The sequence below is a fragment of the Delphinus delphis genome, chromosome 19, assembly GCF_949987515.2.
Source record: "Delphinus delphis chromosome 19, mDelDel1.2, whole genome shotgun sequence".
In the NCBI taxonomy this organism is placed as follows: domain Eukaryota; kingdom Metazoa; phylum Chordata; class Mammalia; order Artiodactyla; family Delphinidae; genus Delphinus; species Delphinus delphis.
The window spans coordinates 57,109,230-57,125,942 of NC_082701.1; the positions used below are offsets into that span (position 1 = coordinate 57,109,230).

The 16,713-nt window shown below is 44.3% G+C and overlaps 1 protein-coding gene across 4 annotated transcripts in view; it reads right to left on the reverse strand.

The window, feature by feature from the left end:
* Positions 1 to 618: 618 nt before the first annotated feature.
* PIGL (phosphatidylinositol glycan anchor biosynthesis class L) overlaps positions 619 to 16,713 on the reverse strand; it is a 60,808-nt gene continuing 44,713 nt past the window's right edge. The window contains exons 5-7 of one of the 4 annotated variants that reach the window (XM_059997392.1): positions 16,035 to 16,066; positions 14,449 to 14,582; positions 619 to 1,133 (exon numbers count right to left, since the gene is read on the reverse strand). In XM_059997392.1, the coding sequence (XP_059853375.1) occupies positions 1,113 to 1,133; positions 14,449 to 14,582; positions 16,035 to 16,066 (187 nt within the window). In that variant the 3' untranslated portion in view covers positions 619 to 1,112. Of the gene's footprint in view, positions 1,134 to 9,306; positions 12,070 to 13,541; positions 13,981 to 14,448; positions 14,583 to 16,034; positions 16,067 to 16,713 lie in introns of those variants that run through there. The other 3 variants (XM_059997390.2, XM_059997391.1, XM_069540093.1) reach the window with 3 other exon arrangements.

The window sequence follows — 16,713 nt, forward strand, 5'->3', positions numbered from 1 at the left end:
TGGAGTATAATTGCTTTACAATGCAGTGTTAGGTTCTGCTTTATAACAAAGTGAATCAGCTATACATATACATATATCCCCATATCTCTTCCCTCTTGCGTCTCCCTCCCTCCCACCCTCCCTATCCCACCTCTCTAGGTGGTCACAAAGCACCAAGCAGATCTCCCTGTGCTATGCGGCTACTTCCCACTAGCTATTTTACGTCTGGTAGTGTATATATGTCCATGCCTCTCTCTCACTTTGTCCCAGAATACCCTTCCCCCTCCCCATATCCTCAAGTCCATTCCCTAGTAGGTCTGCATCTTTATTCCCGTCTTGCCCTTAGGTTCTTCATGACCTTTTTTTTGCTTGTTTTTTAGATTCCATATATGTGTGTTAGCATACGGTATTTGTTTTTCTCTTTCTGACTTACTTCACTCTGTATGACAGACTCTAGGTCCATCCACCTCACTACAAATAACTCAATTTCGTTTCTTTTTATGGCTGAGTAATATTCCATTGTATATATGTGCCACATCTTCTTTATCCATTCATCTGTTGATGGACACTTAGGTTGCTTCCATGTCCTGGCTATTGTAAATAATGCTGCAATGAACATTGTGGCATGACTCTTTTTTTTTCTTCACACACACACACTGTATTTTATTTTTACAAGAGATAAACTGACACCAAGCATTATAAATGGGTGACCACAGCAAAAGCAATAATGATTGCAATTACCAAACACAAAACACACTCACACTACGTCATAATATTGACATTCAGTCCAGGAATCCTCCACTGTAACAGCTCCTTTACTTTGCAGTGAAAATTGATTTGTATATTTTTTGCCTCTGAGTCCTTGTGGGATTTTTTTTTTTTTATTCAAACAGAAAGTCACAAAAATTATAGTCATCCTCATCAGTTCACTCAGTCCCGTGTAATTAATGTTTTTTATCTTGATCTTTTGTTAGCACTTTTATGAATTCATCAGTTTTCCATTAGAGTTCGGAAAATGCTTATTCATTCAGTTCAGCAGTATAGTCAGTTACCAGAAACCTGTACTTGTCAGAGTCTTTTCCATGAATTCCTTGAAGATGAAACCCTTTTATAGGAACATATTTGCGAAAGCATCAGGGTACACCCAGAACTGTCTGTAAATGACAAAAGACTTAAAAATGACCACGGTTACAGATTTGATGAAAGTTCATAATAATGCAATTGACAAGGAAATTTAGTTATTTCTGAGATATACATTTTAAAGTAATAACTAGAATTATGACTTATAACATTATACCAGAACATATGAGATTTTTAGGAATTTCATGTAATGTCTGAAACATTTATATTAACGTATTTCCATACAAGTAACCCAAAGAAAGTTTAGTATTAGTTGTTTTGTTTATTTTTTTATACTGCAGGTTATTAGTCATCAGTTTTACAAACATCAGTGTATACATGTCAATCCCAATTGCCCAATTCAGCACACCACCATTCCCACCCCACCGCGGTTTTCCACCCTTGGTGTCCATACGTTTGTTCTCTACATCTGTGTCTCAACTTCTGCCCTGCAAACCAGCTCATCTGTACCGTTTTTCTAGGTTCCACATACATGTGTTAATATACAATATTTGTTTTTCTCTTTCTGACTTACTTCACTCTGCATGACAGTCTCTAGGTCCGTCCACGTCTCAACAAATGGCTCAATTTCGTTCCTTTTTATGGCTGAGTAATATTCCATTGTATATATGTACCACAACTTCTTTATCCATTCATTTGTCGATGGGCATTTAGGTTGCTTCCATGACCTGGCTATTGTAAATAGTGCTGCAATGAACTTTGAGGTGCATGTGTCTTTTTGAATTATGGTTTTTCTCTGGGTATATGCCCAGGAGTGGGATTGCTCGGTCATATGGTAGTTCTATTTGTAGTTTTTTAAGGAATCTCCGTACTGTTCTCCATAGTGGCTGTACCAATTCACATTCCCACCAGCAGTGCAAGAGTGTTCCCTTTTCTCCACACCCTCTCCAGCATTTATTGTTTCTAGATTTTTTTGCTGATGGCCATTCTAACTGGTATGAGGTGATACCTCACTGTAGTTTTGATTTGCATTTCTCTAATAATTAGTGATGTTGAGCATCTTTTCACGTGCTCGTTGGCCATCTGTTTGTCTTCGTAGGAGGAATGTCTGTTTAGGTCTTCTGCCCATTTTTGGATTGGGTTGTTTGTTTTTTTGATATTGAGCTGCATGAGCTGCTTGTACATTTTGGAGATTAATCCTTTGTCAGTTGCTTCTTTTGCAAATATTTTCTCCCATTCTGAGGGTTATCTTTTCACCTTGTTTTGCACAGCTTTGCTGTGCAAAAGCTTTGAAGTTTCATTAGGTCCCATTTGTTTGTTTTTGTTTTTATTTCCATTTCTCTAGGAGGTGGGTCAAAAAGGATCTTGCTGTGATTTATGTCATAGAGTGTTCTGCCTATGTTTTCCTCTAAGAGTTTGATAGTGTCTGGCCTTACATTTAGGTCTTTAATCCATTTTGGGTGTATTTTTGTGTATGGTGTTAGGGAGTGTTCTAATTTCATTCTTTTACATGTAGCTGTCCAGTTTTTCCCAGCACCACTTATTGAAGAGGGTGTCTTTTCTCCACTGTATGTTCTTGGGCAGGTGGATTCTTAACCACTGCGCCACCAGGGAAGTCCTTTGTGTCTCTTTAAAAACATAAATGGCATTCTGTACGTTTTGTTCTGCAACTTGCATTTTTGTTTGGTAACATCTTGATCTCATGTCAACATACAAATCCTCATCATTGGCTATTACATAGATTTGCAGAGTATGGGTCTAGTCTACTTAACTTTTGTTTTTTTTTAATGGAAATTAGGGTTTCCAGTTTCTGCTTTACAATCAGTGTTGGCAGTGAGCATCCTTTTACAGGCCTCTTTGTACATGTGTATTATTTGAGGCTATAGAAGATGAATTGCTAGGTTGAAGATATGCATATTTTAAACATTAAAAATGCTCAGTTTCCCTCAGAAAGTATATACCAGCCCCTAAAAGGTCCATCAACCCTGTGAATAGCAGTGCCCTCACCAACACCTGATGTTATCAGTCTTTTTACTTGTGACCAATCTGTTGGGTGAAACAGTTTCATTTCTTTATGTTTCCATTTTCCTGATTACCATGAGTTTGAGCATCTTTTATGTTTTTGGACCCATTTTTATTTCCTGTCCTGTAAGTTCCTTGATCACATCCTTTGCCCATTTTTTGGGGGGGGGGCTATTTTTTTTTCCATCCACATGTTAAAAAATATTAGTAAATAATGTGTTTCAGATACTATTTTTAAAATTAATTTTTGGTGCTTTGTATGTTCAGGATATAAATCCTGTGATGAATTTTGCAAACATTCTTTTACAGTTTGTCACTGTTCTAACTCTGTTTATTCGGGTTTTAGATTTTGAAGCGCTCAAATTTATCAGTCTTTTCTTTTCTTTTTTCTTTTATGGCATTCTGACTTTTCTGCTTCCTGGCTTTTGTGATTTATATCTCGTTTGGGAATACCTTCCTATCAAGCTTATAAACTAGATTTTCTTCTACTGCTCTCATAGTTTTTTGGTGCCTTTTTGGTTTTGTTTTAACATATAGCTCTTTAATCTGGATTTTTTTTTTTCTGAGTGGTTTTCATTTTTAATTTTTGTCTGTAGTATGAGGTTGGGGTTCAGCTCCCCACCCTCAAAATGGATAACCACTGACTGCATTGGCCCTTCCACTGACTCATCCATCCATTCCTTACTGATTTAAAATATATGTTCTAGATGAGTTTGTTTCTGGACACTACTTTTTTTAAAAAAATTTATTTTTCTATAGTCCCACAGTTACCAAAGCATTTTAAATCCCTAAAGTTTAATGATGTGCTTTAAGAAACCTGATAGAATAAATCTTCCTGATTATTCTTTTTTGATTATTTTGTCTTCCAGATGAATTTTAGAATTAGTGTATCGAGTACCATATAAAATCCTGTTCGGATATTGATTGAGAGCGTGCTGAGTTTATAAATTAATTGTGGGGGGGGAGGGGACAGGCTTCTTTACAATACTCAGTTTTATCCTCTGGGGAAGTGTGACATCTCACCAGTTGGTTTTGTTCCTTTCGGCTCCTCTGTCAAGCTTCCTGCTCTTCTCCATGTGGCAGCCGTGTAGATGGCGCATCCTGTGTTAGGTTTATTCCTGGATGTCTTACGGTTTTGGGCCGTCCTTGTGAACGGGATCTCTTCTCCACTTTGCAGTTGGTTATTGCTGGTGGGGAGGAATGCTGTTGTCTCTGGTGTGTTACATTTTACCTGGCTACTTGTTGAGCTTCTGGTGACTTTCTAAGCCAGCCTCCTGGAAACACCCCTCGGCAGTGAGGGCACCGGGCGGGCCCCCGGCAGGAGACTCCCGGCTTCAGCCTCCTGAGCTGTCTGTCATCTTAGATGTTGGTATTTTCCCACATGCTTGGGGCTCAGAGAAGGCAAGTGTGTGATGCTGGCTAGAAGGAGCTCTGGCTAAGACTGTGCCTTGGAACATTAGATGCTGCCGGTAGCAGCCTGGCACCTGTCGCTTCCTTTTGGTCGCGGCCAGGAAGCTGCCTCTCACGTGACAGTCCCACGCATGCCCCGTGGAGGAATCTGAAGGCATCTGTGTTACAGCTTTGTTGTACATCTTCTGCATTCATAAAGGAAGGCAACACTCCTAAACATGGCAGGAACTTCCAAAAGACAAGTTCAACTAGCTGTGGTGGGTGGAAATCCAAGCTCTGGGATTCCCCCAGGATTCTTTCTTTCCTGAAATCAACCCTCACCCCTTTAAGGCCCGGGTCACGGACCGGTGCTGCTTTTGTGACTGAGGAGGTGCTCGGGGACGGTCTGTGGACCCCTAGCTCGCCCTCTGTTGCTCCCCTCGGGCGGGGAGAGCAGCCCTGGCGCTGGGACACAGCCGTTGCTCGGGGCCCAGGCTGGCAGATGGCTTCCGGGAGAGCACGTTTCTGCTGTTCCTGGTGGCTTCCTTTCAGGCAGCAAGGCTGCCACCGTGATCATTCATATGGAGTAGACCTAGGTCGGTGGGAGGAACGACCTTCAGCAATTCCGCGCTCATAGACTCTGATGAACCCTGTAGGTCACTGGGATCCTTTCCCTTGAAGACCTCACCGCTCTCAAACTCCTCAAGACCTTCCCCCAGGGGCACTGGGTCAGCCCCGTGCTGTCCAGCCTTTAATTACTGAAATTGACTACACTTCATGTAGATTTTCCTGGTAATACTGTCCACGAGGGATGGGAGCCCCTGGCAGGGGTACCTATAGGATTCAAACTTGACCAAGACCTTAACACTCTGATCAAACCAGAACCATGTTTCTGCTGCCCGACCTCTTGTGGGCCCAAGAGCATAAATGTCCTGTTCTGTCCGTCCCTCCACACAGTTTGACTGGCTCACTTTTCTCAGGATTCACTGACTTTACACGATAGGCTGGTCGGGTGGTCTCCAGCGTACGGTGTGCTCCCTCCAGGAAGTGCTCAAGAGGGTCCATTATGGGTGGGAAGAAAACGTTAGAACTCCTATTTATCCATTAAATTTTTTTTTTCCGTATGTTTTATAATGTGCACTTAGAATGTATACATTATTGAAAACTCAGAAGTCGGGAGATCATTGCTGTAGCCGCTTGATTCTGTTCTCCCTCTGATCAGTGCTGCACATCAAATAACTGTCTGTGCATCTCTGTACGAGTTTCTACTTCCCAAGGATAAGTGCACGTGGAGTCCAGGGATATGTACATTTTAAAGATTTCTGACCTACTGATTTCCAGAAGATTCCACCATCTTCTGTTTGCCCCAGCAGCATATATGTGTCCATTCCCTCACCTACAGAACACTGGGCGTTACTATTGATAGACATCTTTGCAAATTAGATAAGTGAAAATGGCATTTTCATATAATCTGTGTTCCTTTAGTTAGTAGTGGGATTTTTTTCACATTTATTTCGTGTGTGTGTGTTTGTGAGAGAGAGAGAGAGAGAACGAGAGGGAGAGAGGGGGCAGACCTATTCATGTCCTCTGCCCTGGAAAACTCCTACTTTAATCCAATCACCACCTTCAGTGAAAAATAGATTTTCATCTTTGCCTTAATTTGTAGCCACTACCGAGGTTGAATAGTTTTTCCTGTTTAATGGCCATTTAGATTTCCTCTTTCATGAATTTTCCATCCTTAATCCATTTTCCTTTTGGGATGTTTTCTTATCAATCTTTATATATTTGGGCTATTAACACATCTGTGATACCTGTTAACTTCAGAAACCTGTGAGATATCTGTTTTTTTCCTTTACTCCTTTTGTGAGTTTCCAGCCTGGCTTTGTAAGGGCTGCCCCATTCCAAGGTATATATGCATTTAGAGTCTCCCAAGTTTCTTAAACAATATTTTAATTGTTTTGATTTTTATGTATAAATCTGTAATGCATGTACAGTGTGTTTCTGTACTTGGTATAAAGTATGGAGTCTTTGTTTTCTTACAAATGCCTGACCAGCCATCCTGAAACAATTTATTCAATGTTTCTCCACTGAGTTAAAATGCCCCCTGTACTGTACAGTAGCTCTCATATAATATGGATCTGTTTCTGGATTTTCTCTTCTGTCCAACATCTGTGTACTCCTTTGCTTGTATCATACTGTTTTGGTTGCCATGGGTTTATAAGTTTTAATGTATAGAAAGGCAGGTCCCATATCTGCATTGTTTTTAATATGCATAGTTTGGCTGTTCTTGGACATCTCCTCTTCTAATATATTTTCAAAAATAATTTTATCCAAGTCCAGAGATAATCTATTGAGTTTCTGACTGCAACTACATTAAATTTATATGTTAACTTTGTAAGAATGGGAATTGATGAATATAACATGTAAATATATACGTTTAGAAATTGGAACTTGTACATACCATATATATTTGGTGCTTTTCAGTTTAGTTATTAACTTTGTAAGGATTTTATATTAAATCTCTCTATCAGGGAACGTGGTACAGTTCTCCATTTATTCAGGTCTTGTTTTATGTCCTGCATTAAATTTTTTTTTAACTTTTAAAAACTATATTTAAAAGAAAAGCAGTAAGCACTAAAACTGGGTTAACGTACAAATAAGATTTGTACTCTGCAGGATTTACTAGGCTAGCAGGTTAGGTGAGTATCGTCAGGCTCAGAGAGCGATGCCAGCTTTATCATGTGCGTATCCTTAGAGTAAGCTAGAACATTTTAATGCAGTATTATTTCTTGAATTGAGATAGAATTCATGCACCATAAAATGTACCTTTTAATGCGTAGAATTCAGCGATTTTTATCTATTCCCAAGTCTGTCCAGCCTTCACCACTGCCAAATACAGAACACTGCACGTCCCCAAAAGGATCCCCGCACCCCTCAGCAATCACTCCTTTTCCCCACCCCCTGGAAAACACCAATCTACTTTCTGTCTCTGTGGATTTGCCCGTCCTGGACATTTTATATAAGTGGATTTGTACAGTAGATGGCCTTTTGTGCCTAGCTTATTTTACTGAGCATAATGTTTTTCAGAGTTCATCCTTGCTATAGCATGTGTCAAACACTTCATTTCTTTTTATGGCTGAATAATATACACAAAATGCCGTATTTATCTTTGCATCAGTTGATGGACATTTGGGTTGTTTCCACTTTTGGGCTGTTATGGATAATGCTGCTACGAACACTCGTGCACAAGTTTTTGTACGGACACGTTTTCAGTTTTCTTGGGTGTATACCTAGGAGTGGAATTGCTGGGTCTGATGGTAAATCTTTAAGTGACTGAGGAAGAGCGAAACTGTTCTCCACGGCAGCTGCACCGTTTTACATTCCCACCAGTCATGTTCGAGGGTTCCATTTCTCCATATGCTCACCAACACTTGTTATTGTCTGTGTTAGTTTGTTTTAATCACTGCCTTTCTACTGGGTGTGAAATAGTATCTCATTGCATTTTTTTGTTTTGTTCTGTTTTTGTTTTTTGGCTGTGCCGGGTCTTAGTTGTGGCTCGCGGGATCTCTTGTTGTGGCGCGCGGGCTTCTCTCTATTTGTGGCGTGCGGCTTTTCTCTTCTCTAGTTGTGGCACGCAGGCTTAGTTGCCCCGCCACATGTGGGATCTTAGTTCCCCAACCAGGGATCAAACCCGTGTCCCCTGCATTGGAAGGCAGATTCTGTACCACTGGACCAACAGGGAAGTCCCCTCATTGTGGTTTTGATAGACATTTCCTAATGACTAATGATGTTCTTGTGCTCTTTGGCCGTTTGAAAATCTTGGATAAATGTATATTCAGGTCTTTTGCCCATCTTTTAATTAGGTTGTCTTTTTGTTGTTGAGTTGTTTATATATTCTGGATACTAGGTCCTTATCAGATATTTGATTTGCCAATACTTTTTCCCATTTCACTTTTTTAAAAAAATTTATTTATTTATTTTATTTATTTATTTTTGGCTGCGTTGGGTCTTCATTGCTGTGCGTGGGCTTTCTCTAGTTGCAGTGAGCGGGGGCTACTCTTCGTTGCTGTGAGCAGGCTTCTCATTGCGGTGTCTTCTCTTGTTGCGGAGCTCAGGCTCTAGGCGCGCAGGCTCAGTAGTTGTGGCTCGCAGGCTCTCTAGAGTCCCGGCTCAGTAGTTGTGGCACACAGGCTTAGTTGCTCCGTGGCACGTGGGATCTTCCCGGACCAGGGCTCAAACCCGTGTCTCCTGCATTGGCAGACGGACTCTTAACCACTGTGCCACCAGGGAAGCCTCCATTTCACTTTCTTGATAGTGTCTTTTGATGTAAAAAGGTTTCTATTTTTTCTTTTGTTGCTTGTGCTGTTGGTATCATATTTAAGAAACTGTTGCCTAATCCAAGGTCACAAAGATTAACATTTGTGTTTTCTTCTAAGAGTTCTAGTTTTAGCTCTTAAATTTAGGTCTTTGTAGTAGCTTTTAAAATTGGGGCATGTGAGTCTTACAACTTGGTTCTTTTTTTAAGATGGTTTGGCTTCTGAGGCTCTTGCAATTCCATATTGTTTTAGGATCAATTTGTCAGTTTCTGCAAAAAAGATAGCTGGAATTTTAATAGTGATTATAAAATTATACAGATCGGGGCTTCCCTGGTGGCGCAGTGGTTGAGAGTCCGCCTGCCGATGCAAGGGACCCGGGTTCGTGCCTCAGTCTGGGAGGATCCCACATGCCGTGGAGCGGCTGTGCCCGTGAGCCATGGCCGCTGAGCCTGCGGAGCGTCCAGAGCCTGTGCTCCGCAACGGGAGAGGCCGCAACAGTGAGAGGCCCGCGTACCGCAAAAAAAAAAAAATTTAGACAGATCTTATATCTTTTATGTTGAGCTTATTCCTAGGTATTTTATAGTTCTTGAAGTTGATGAGAATGGGATTTTTTCCCCCGTTTTCATTTCTGTCACATTATTGCCAATTAAAGACAGTCTATTGATTTTTGTAAAGATACCTATTATCCAGCTGCCTTACCAGATTCCCTCATTTAGTAGATTTTATGGACATCTCTTGGGTTTCTAAACACAGCTGTCTCTTCTAATACTTATATCAGTTATTTTCTTGTTCTGTCCTGCTTCGTCAGCTTCACCCTTCAGAGCAACCTTGATAATCACGACGGTGGCAGCTTACCTTTCTACCTTGTCCACTTGGTTTTAGGTGCTAGATTTTGGTAAACAGTCTGTATTATATTTACTCTATTCTTTTTTCCTATTTTTCTTGAAGGTTGTTATTAGGCATAGTGACTGAATTTTGTTATCTTTCGGCGCCTGTGCGTAGAATATGGTTTTTCTTCTTAATTTGTTGATGTAATGAATTATGTTGATGGATTCCCCAAAGTGGAACCATTCTTACACTCTGGAATAATACCCTGCTTGGTCATGGAGTCGTAATTCTTTTGATGCACTGCTGGATTCAGCTTGCTAATATTTTCTTTTATACTTTTGCATCTATATTCACAAATAAAATTGTCAGGGGTTTTTTTGGTGCTATTTCATGTTTTGTTATCTTGTCTGTGAATTGGAGTACTTTTCTATTTTATGCTCTAAATAATATTGGAATTATTTTTAGATAGCTGCAAAACCATCTAGACTAGGAATCTTTAAAAAATCTGTTATAATTACCTTTCTAATTTCTTCTGTGGTTATTGGGTCTGTTCCCTTTCACTTTTTAAGTCAATTGTATTCATGTAAAGTCCCATTAATAAGGTGCCCACCATTGGATATAATCCAGTTCTTGTTCCCTAGTTCCTATTCTCAAATGTGGGTGGCCAAAGCTGTACTGGGGGTGTGGGTGTGGAAGGGGGTTTGGAGGCAACCCCCAGATGGGACTCTCTCAGTTTAAGGAGAGCGTTTTTTACTTTGCAAGGGCTCAACAAAAGCAGCAGTGTGCAGCTCTCCAGTGGACGGAGACAGCCACCACGCCAGCCTCAGTCCATTGGGGGTCCAGCCCCTTGCAGAGCCTGGCTCCTCTGCCTCTCCCCACTGCTGCCATGCCTTTGGTCGCGAGCATCTTGCTGCACAGGTGTCCCTCCCTCACTCCTAGACGCGGCCAAGAAAGCAGGACAGCCACCTGCCCAGGAACGCTGACCTCCTTCAGGTCTTGGGTGCACTAGCTTGATGCTGAGTCCTGGGAAGATTAAAAAAACTGGTTGTCACTCATCTTGCAGTGATGCAACCCTGCATTTTATGGGATTGAAGTGTTTGGACCCTATCTGTGACATTATGGTAGGGTCTGGCGGTGGTCCAACATGTACTCGGAAGTCATCCATTTCCTTTCGATTTTCAGTTTTGTTGTCCTGGACTGTGCAGGACTCCTATAGTTTTCCCAGTCTCTTCCATTTTTGTGGCTGTCCTATCCATTCTGTTCCCAGTAACGGCACGTTTGTCTTCTCTCTTTCTGAATTGGAGCTTCCCCTCTTTGGGCCACTTCCTGGACCACCAGCTGGACTCGGAATAGCTTCCAAGCCAGACCCCTTGCTGCCCTTTTATTTGTAGCACCATTTTAGGACATAGGTTCCTGAGTGTTAAGCTCCAGATCTCTCTTCCTATTTCCTGCTTCTCCCAAAAGACTGATAGTGAGATATTTGATTGTATGCCGTTAAACGGACATGTCTTCCCTAGATTCAAATCTGATATGTAGGCCACGAAGATAAATCCAAGGAATTATGGTTGAACTAATTCAGTATAGAGCATTCTTCTTTTTTTAAATTAATTAATTTATTTAATTAATTAATTTGTCTGCACTGGGTCTTTGTTGCTGCACTGGGCTTTTCTCTAGTTGAGGCGAGCGGGGGCCACTTTTTGCTGCGCTGCGTGGGCTTCTCATTGCGGTGGCTTCTCTTGTTGTGGAGCACGGGCTCTAGACGCATGGGCTCCAGAGCACAGGCTCAGTAGGTATGGCGCACGGACTTAGTTGCTCCGCGGCATGTGGGATCTTCCCGGACCAGGGCTCGAACCTGCGTCCCCTGCATTGGCAGGCGGATTCCTAACCACTGCACCACCAAGGAAGCCCTAGACCATTCTTTTGTGTGTGTTTATGTCTGATGAGGCTGCTTTGGAAACAACGTAAAAATACATTGCATTTAAGAAGGGATTTCAGAGCACTTTACGTTCATTTACGACAATTGCGTGTCTGTGTTAGGGGGTTGACATACATTGTGCTTTATGTAAACTGTCTTGCACAAGAGCTTGAGAAGCCGGCAGGGTGGCTGTTGTCCTCGGGTGGTGTGTGTTCCGGTGGTTGTGGATTTGCTCCCCACAGGAAGAAGCTCAATTCTGGACAGCCCGGTGGCCTGCAGGGCCTCCCTTTCCTTAGAGGCCGGGCAGCTTGGAGGAGAGGGGCCGGGACTCAGTCTTATGCTGGGATCTCCTTGTCTCAGGGAGATGAGCTGCTCCAGACACACCCTGGGCTCCCTGGCCATTTTTCTCTCTGTTCCTTGGGTCTGAGAGCCCTTCCTGGCTCAGAGGAAGTGCAGAGAGTTGATTCTCATGTACCGGGAGAAGAGCACGTAGAGGTGGCGGAACCAGAGCAGCTGGCTGCGGTGGCAGGACATGGCTCTCTGGAAGAATCAGAGGACCGGTCGTGAGTGCTGGCGCCGGTGGCTGGTTGTTTTCACTCTGCTTCCTCTCCTTCAGGCCTCCTCCCACCCACATACTGCAAGCTATGGCCTGATCTGGCTTCTGCTGTGCCCTTCGAACCCCTCTGGATTGGACTCCCCCTCCCGTCTCCTGATACCCGATGGGATAACAGCAGAGGATGCTGATGCAGCCGAGCACTACCTCAGTTTAACAACCCTGTGAGTAAAGGACTATTATTATTGCTTTTTTTTTTTTTTTTAACAGATGAGGAAACTGATTCATCAGTCTCAAATAGCAAGTAGGGAGTAAAGCTGAGATCGAACCCAGAGCCATCTGGTTGACTGTGGAGCCTACATTCTTAATCCCTGGCTCCACTACCCTGCATATATAACTCGTATAGGGCTGTTTTGTGCCCAGACGCCTATGGATTAGACAAGCTGGGTAATTACAGTCACTATTAGAAGAAGAAGAAAAGGAATAGTACCCATATGTACTGGCTCTCCCTGCCATGCAGTGGGGGAAACGTTATCCTGTTATTCAGATCCAGTGTAGCTCAGTCTTTAAACAGAATAGATCATAACAACTGATTTAACTAGATGTAACCTATATAAATGGTTCCTGTTTTTCTCTAAGTACCATAATTAATGCTTATAATCTAAGCTAATATCATTGCAAACCTCTACGTAAAAAACTCATTTTATATTCACTATTGGAACATCCGTGGCTTAGGGATGTAAACACCCCTGTGATGCCTGCAAGCTTTAAGTTGATAAAGAGAATTATCACCATATTCAGGCAAAATATTACATAGCATGGTTTCAACAGGAAGTACAACTAAAATTTTTAAATAAAAATGACTTTCAGAAACAAAATGGATGTGTGAACTCGCAGAATAATGTTTCAGTTTTGAAGACCATAGTGAGAATAAAAGGCTCATTTTAGAAAAACGTTGAGGGAAGATAGGAACTCTGTGGTCCAAACACACTTATCTACTTGTGAGAGATTCCGAGTCACAGGGGCTTCCCACATCCTGCTGCCCAGGTGGCCAATTTTGTAGATTCCCTCGTCTTTCAGTGGCTGCAGCACCCACTCAATAAGATGGGCGCTTACGGTAATTATATATTTATGGCCAGTTTGGCTTTTTACAAGCTTTTCTTCCTATTACTTTTCATTCAAAAATTTCAAAGGAATACTGCAAAATATCAAAATTGTTTCTATTTCCTCCCTACTTTTGGAACATTTTCACTACGTGTGTTTCAAAACTATGATTTTTCTGATTATATAGTACCATATCATTCACCTGCTAAATAATCTTAGCTCCTTTTTTGGGCCTCATAAATTATACTAGTGAACATTCTTGTACATCAGTCTCTGGACACAACTTTATTTCTTTAGGATAAAATTCTGGAAATAAAAATTAGTGGGTCAGAGAAAGTATAGATTTATTGATATATTGCTCTGCAACCCGCTTGTGTCTACTTAACGTATTAAGAACTTCAGAAGGTAAGTACAACTTCTGGGAAGACTTCTGATATTTACTACTGTTGCTTCCCAGAAAATGATAGCCATTTACACACCTATGTCATTTAACGGCTCAACATGGGTTCTAGCCTTTGAACCTTTCCACTTGGATAGCAGAAATGGAAAGGGTCAAGGCTAGAACTCCTCAGCAGCCTCTCAGACCACCTGCCCCAACGACCACCAAGAGTCTTCACCAGGAGGGCCTCGCCGGGCCTGACTCCTCAGCCGGCAACCCGTGGTCAGCCCCAGTGGCTCTTTACAGAGGCTCCTGGCAGGTCTGAGTTCCTCTTGGCTCAAGCTGGGAGCACTGGTCCACGTGTAGCAGGGAAAAACCGGTAAATCGAGATGTCCAGCCGTAAGGGGTGTGTGACCTATTTTATGGTGCGCCCATGCCATGGAACACAGGCAGACATTACAATGTGAACACCTAATAACCCTGGAGAAAATGGTCGTGATGTTGCTAAAGTAGGTTTCCAATAAGCAGGCTCTGTGTCCCTCGCTCTAAATGCCTGTGCATGAATACTCTTTATGGAGGGCGTATATACTGTCAAGAGTGGCTACCCCTGAGGGGTGGGCTTGCAGGCAGTGGGGTTTCTTCTTTTCTGTATTTCCAGATTTTCTACACTGAGCCTGTATTGTTAATTGCCTTTTTTCCAGCACATATTATTTCTATAATCAGAAGAAAATGTGCAAGTCCCTGGTCTGCGGCTCCCAGGGTCTGGCTGCGGGCCAGCTCTGGGGACAGAACTGCTGTGGAAGGCCTCGGTGAGGGGCTTTGAAGAGCCAGGGACGGGGCGCAGACCTGGGGGGGAGCGCAGGGGTGGCGGGGCGGTCCTCACCTGGGCCTGGGCCGCCTCTCGGCGACTGAGCACGAAGAGGGCATCGCGGGCACACAGCAGGGAGCAGGGCAGGTCCAGCAGCGACAGGTACTTGCGCAGCAGGTTCACAGACTGAAGCGTGAGCACTGAGCACCCTGGGGGGCGGGCAGAGTGGAGACTTGCTGCCTCAGGCAGATCTTCCTGGGTGCCCACCCCTTGCTCCGGGCTCAGGGCAGGGCAGTGTCAGCAGAGCTGCTCTTTGCCCATCATTCTCACAGATAAGAAGGGTGAAAGGGCCCCAGAACACCTGACGGCCGCCCTCTACCTGCTCTGTGCCCCCAGCAGGGAAGGGTCGGCTGCTAGAGGCTGGGGTCGAGGCCCAGGGAGAGGGGATGCAGATAGGATTTCTGTCCTGGGAGGCCAGAGACCTGGTTCCTGCTCGTCACTAAAGAACTGATGGGCTTGGGGAAGTCCTTTCACCTCTCTGAGCCTCAGTTTCCCCATCTGTATGATGGTGTTGGTCATGAGTGTGGGACCGGCCTGTTTCCCAGGGTTGATACAAGGATCAAACACACTAGGGTCATGTTCCGAAGCCCCCGTGGCACTGCCAGCCAGAAAGGCCATCATTCCATCCCCAGGGTTCTCCTGTGAGGGTGCACATCGTGACAGAAACCAGCTCAGGGAGGTTAGGGGGTGTCGCACAGAAGCTGGCCAAGCGGGTCAGACGCCTTCCTGTGAGTTGGGAAGAGTTTCAGACCCGTCCAGCACCCATGCGTCACCCACAGCCTGGCCAGTTAACTGGGGGATGGGTGTGAGTTTCGGTGGACATCCTGAAAGGATACCAGAGGCGGAACAGACCTGGCCAGGGAGAAACCAGGCAGGTGAGGGGCAAGGCCTACGGAGGAGGTTAACTTCCTGTGTCAACCCGACTGGGTCCTGGGTGCTCAGATACTTGGCTAAACGTTGTTTCTGGGTGTGTCTGTGTTTCACGTTTGAATTGGATGACTTGGTAAAGCAGAAGGCTTCTCCAGCATGGGTGGGCCTCACCCAATCCATTGAGGGCCCGGACAGAACAGAAGGTGGAGGAAGGGAGGATCCATTCCTGTCTGTCTGACTGCAGAGCAGGACATCGGTCTTCTGCCCCGAGACTGAGATCCACACCCTCGGCTCCCCCGTTCTCAGGCCTCTGGACTCAGGCTGAGTGACGCCCCAGCTCTCCTGGGCCCCCGGCTTGCCGACGGTGGATCCCGAGATCTCTCAGCCTCCGTAATCATGTGAGCCAATTCCTTATTTTATATGCATGTATATAAGTGCACATACCACCATAGCTATCTATCTGTGTGTCCTGTTCGGTTCTGTTTCTCTGGAGAACCCCGACTGCACGCTCCTCCCTCACACCCGGAGGATACTTCCCAGTGGATACAACCTGATTTCGAGACCTGGGGACCCGCCGTGACAGGCACGCTGAGCTGAGTCAGGAGAGTGTGGGCCTGCATCCCCCGACCCCCGCCCTGCCTGGCCTGGCTGAGGGCAGCTCTCTGTATACTTACCAGTTTCACCCTAGAGGGATGGTAACGGTGACCTTTTACAGGAGGGACAGGCCTTACCTTTAGGTAACTTCCCTTGTGCGTGCAGGGTCCTGGAGGAGGGAAAGGACAGGTGACAGTGAGCATCCCTCTGCAGCTAACAGGCAGGGCCTTCAGGGCCACGCCTGCCCCACCCTGGGGTCCCTCCACTGTTGGTTTCTAGGCAGTTTCTTGAGCACAAGTCACCATATAGATTCCCTGGATTCCACACCTTTGGCTACAGCTGAAGGGGCTAGGGTGGGTCCCTTACCCAAGGTCAGCCGATCCGGAGGTGGCCAGTGGCTTATGAAGTGCCCTGGTCCAAGCTTTGCCCAACAGATAGGAAGGTAAGGACAGTGGACTCTGTGAAGTTTTTCTCTTTTGAAATTGAGATGTGAGAGTGGTGGAGAATTTTGAAAATGTTAATTGGTGTTTCCTCTCTGATGCCCCTTTCTCCTATTTGACACCCTGCCCCACCCCTTCTGACCGTAGAGGCCCTTCTGTGCTCACTGCCTTAAGAGGAGGGGTGAGGTGGGTCCACCAGCAATGAACTTGTTGTTTTGAAAGCTGAGGGATGGAGGCATGGGGAGTCCCCTCCCCGCACCAACACACAGACACACGCACTCATCCACCAACACACAGACATACGCACTCATCTGGAAGGGATTCCCCAGAGCAGGAGTTAAAGATGAGAAGCTGGGAGGAAACGGATGAACTTACA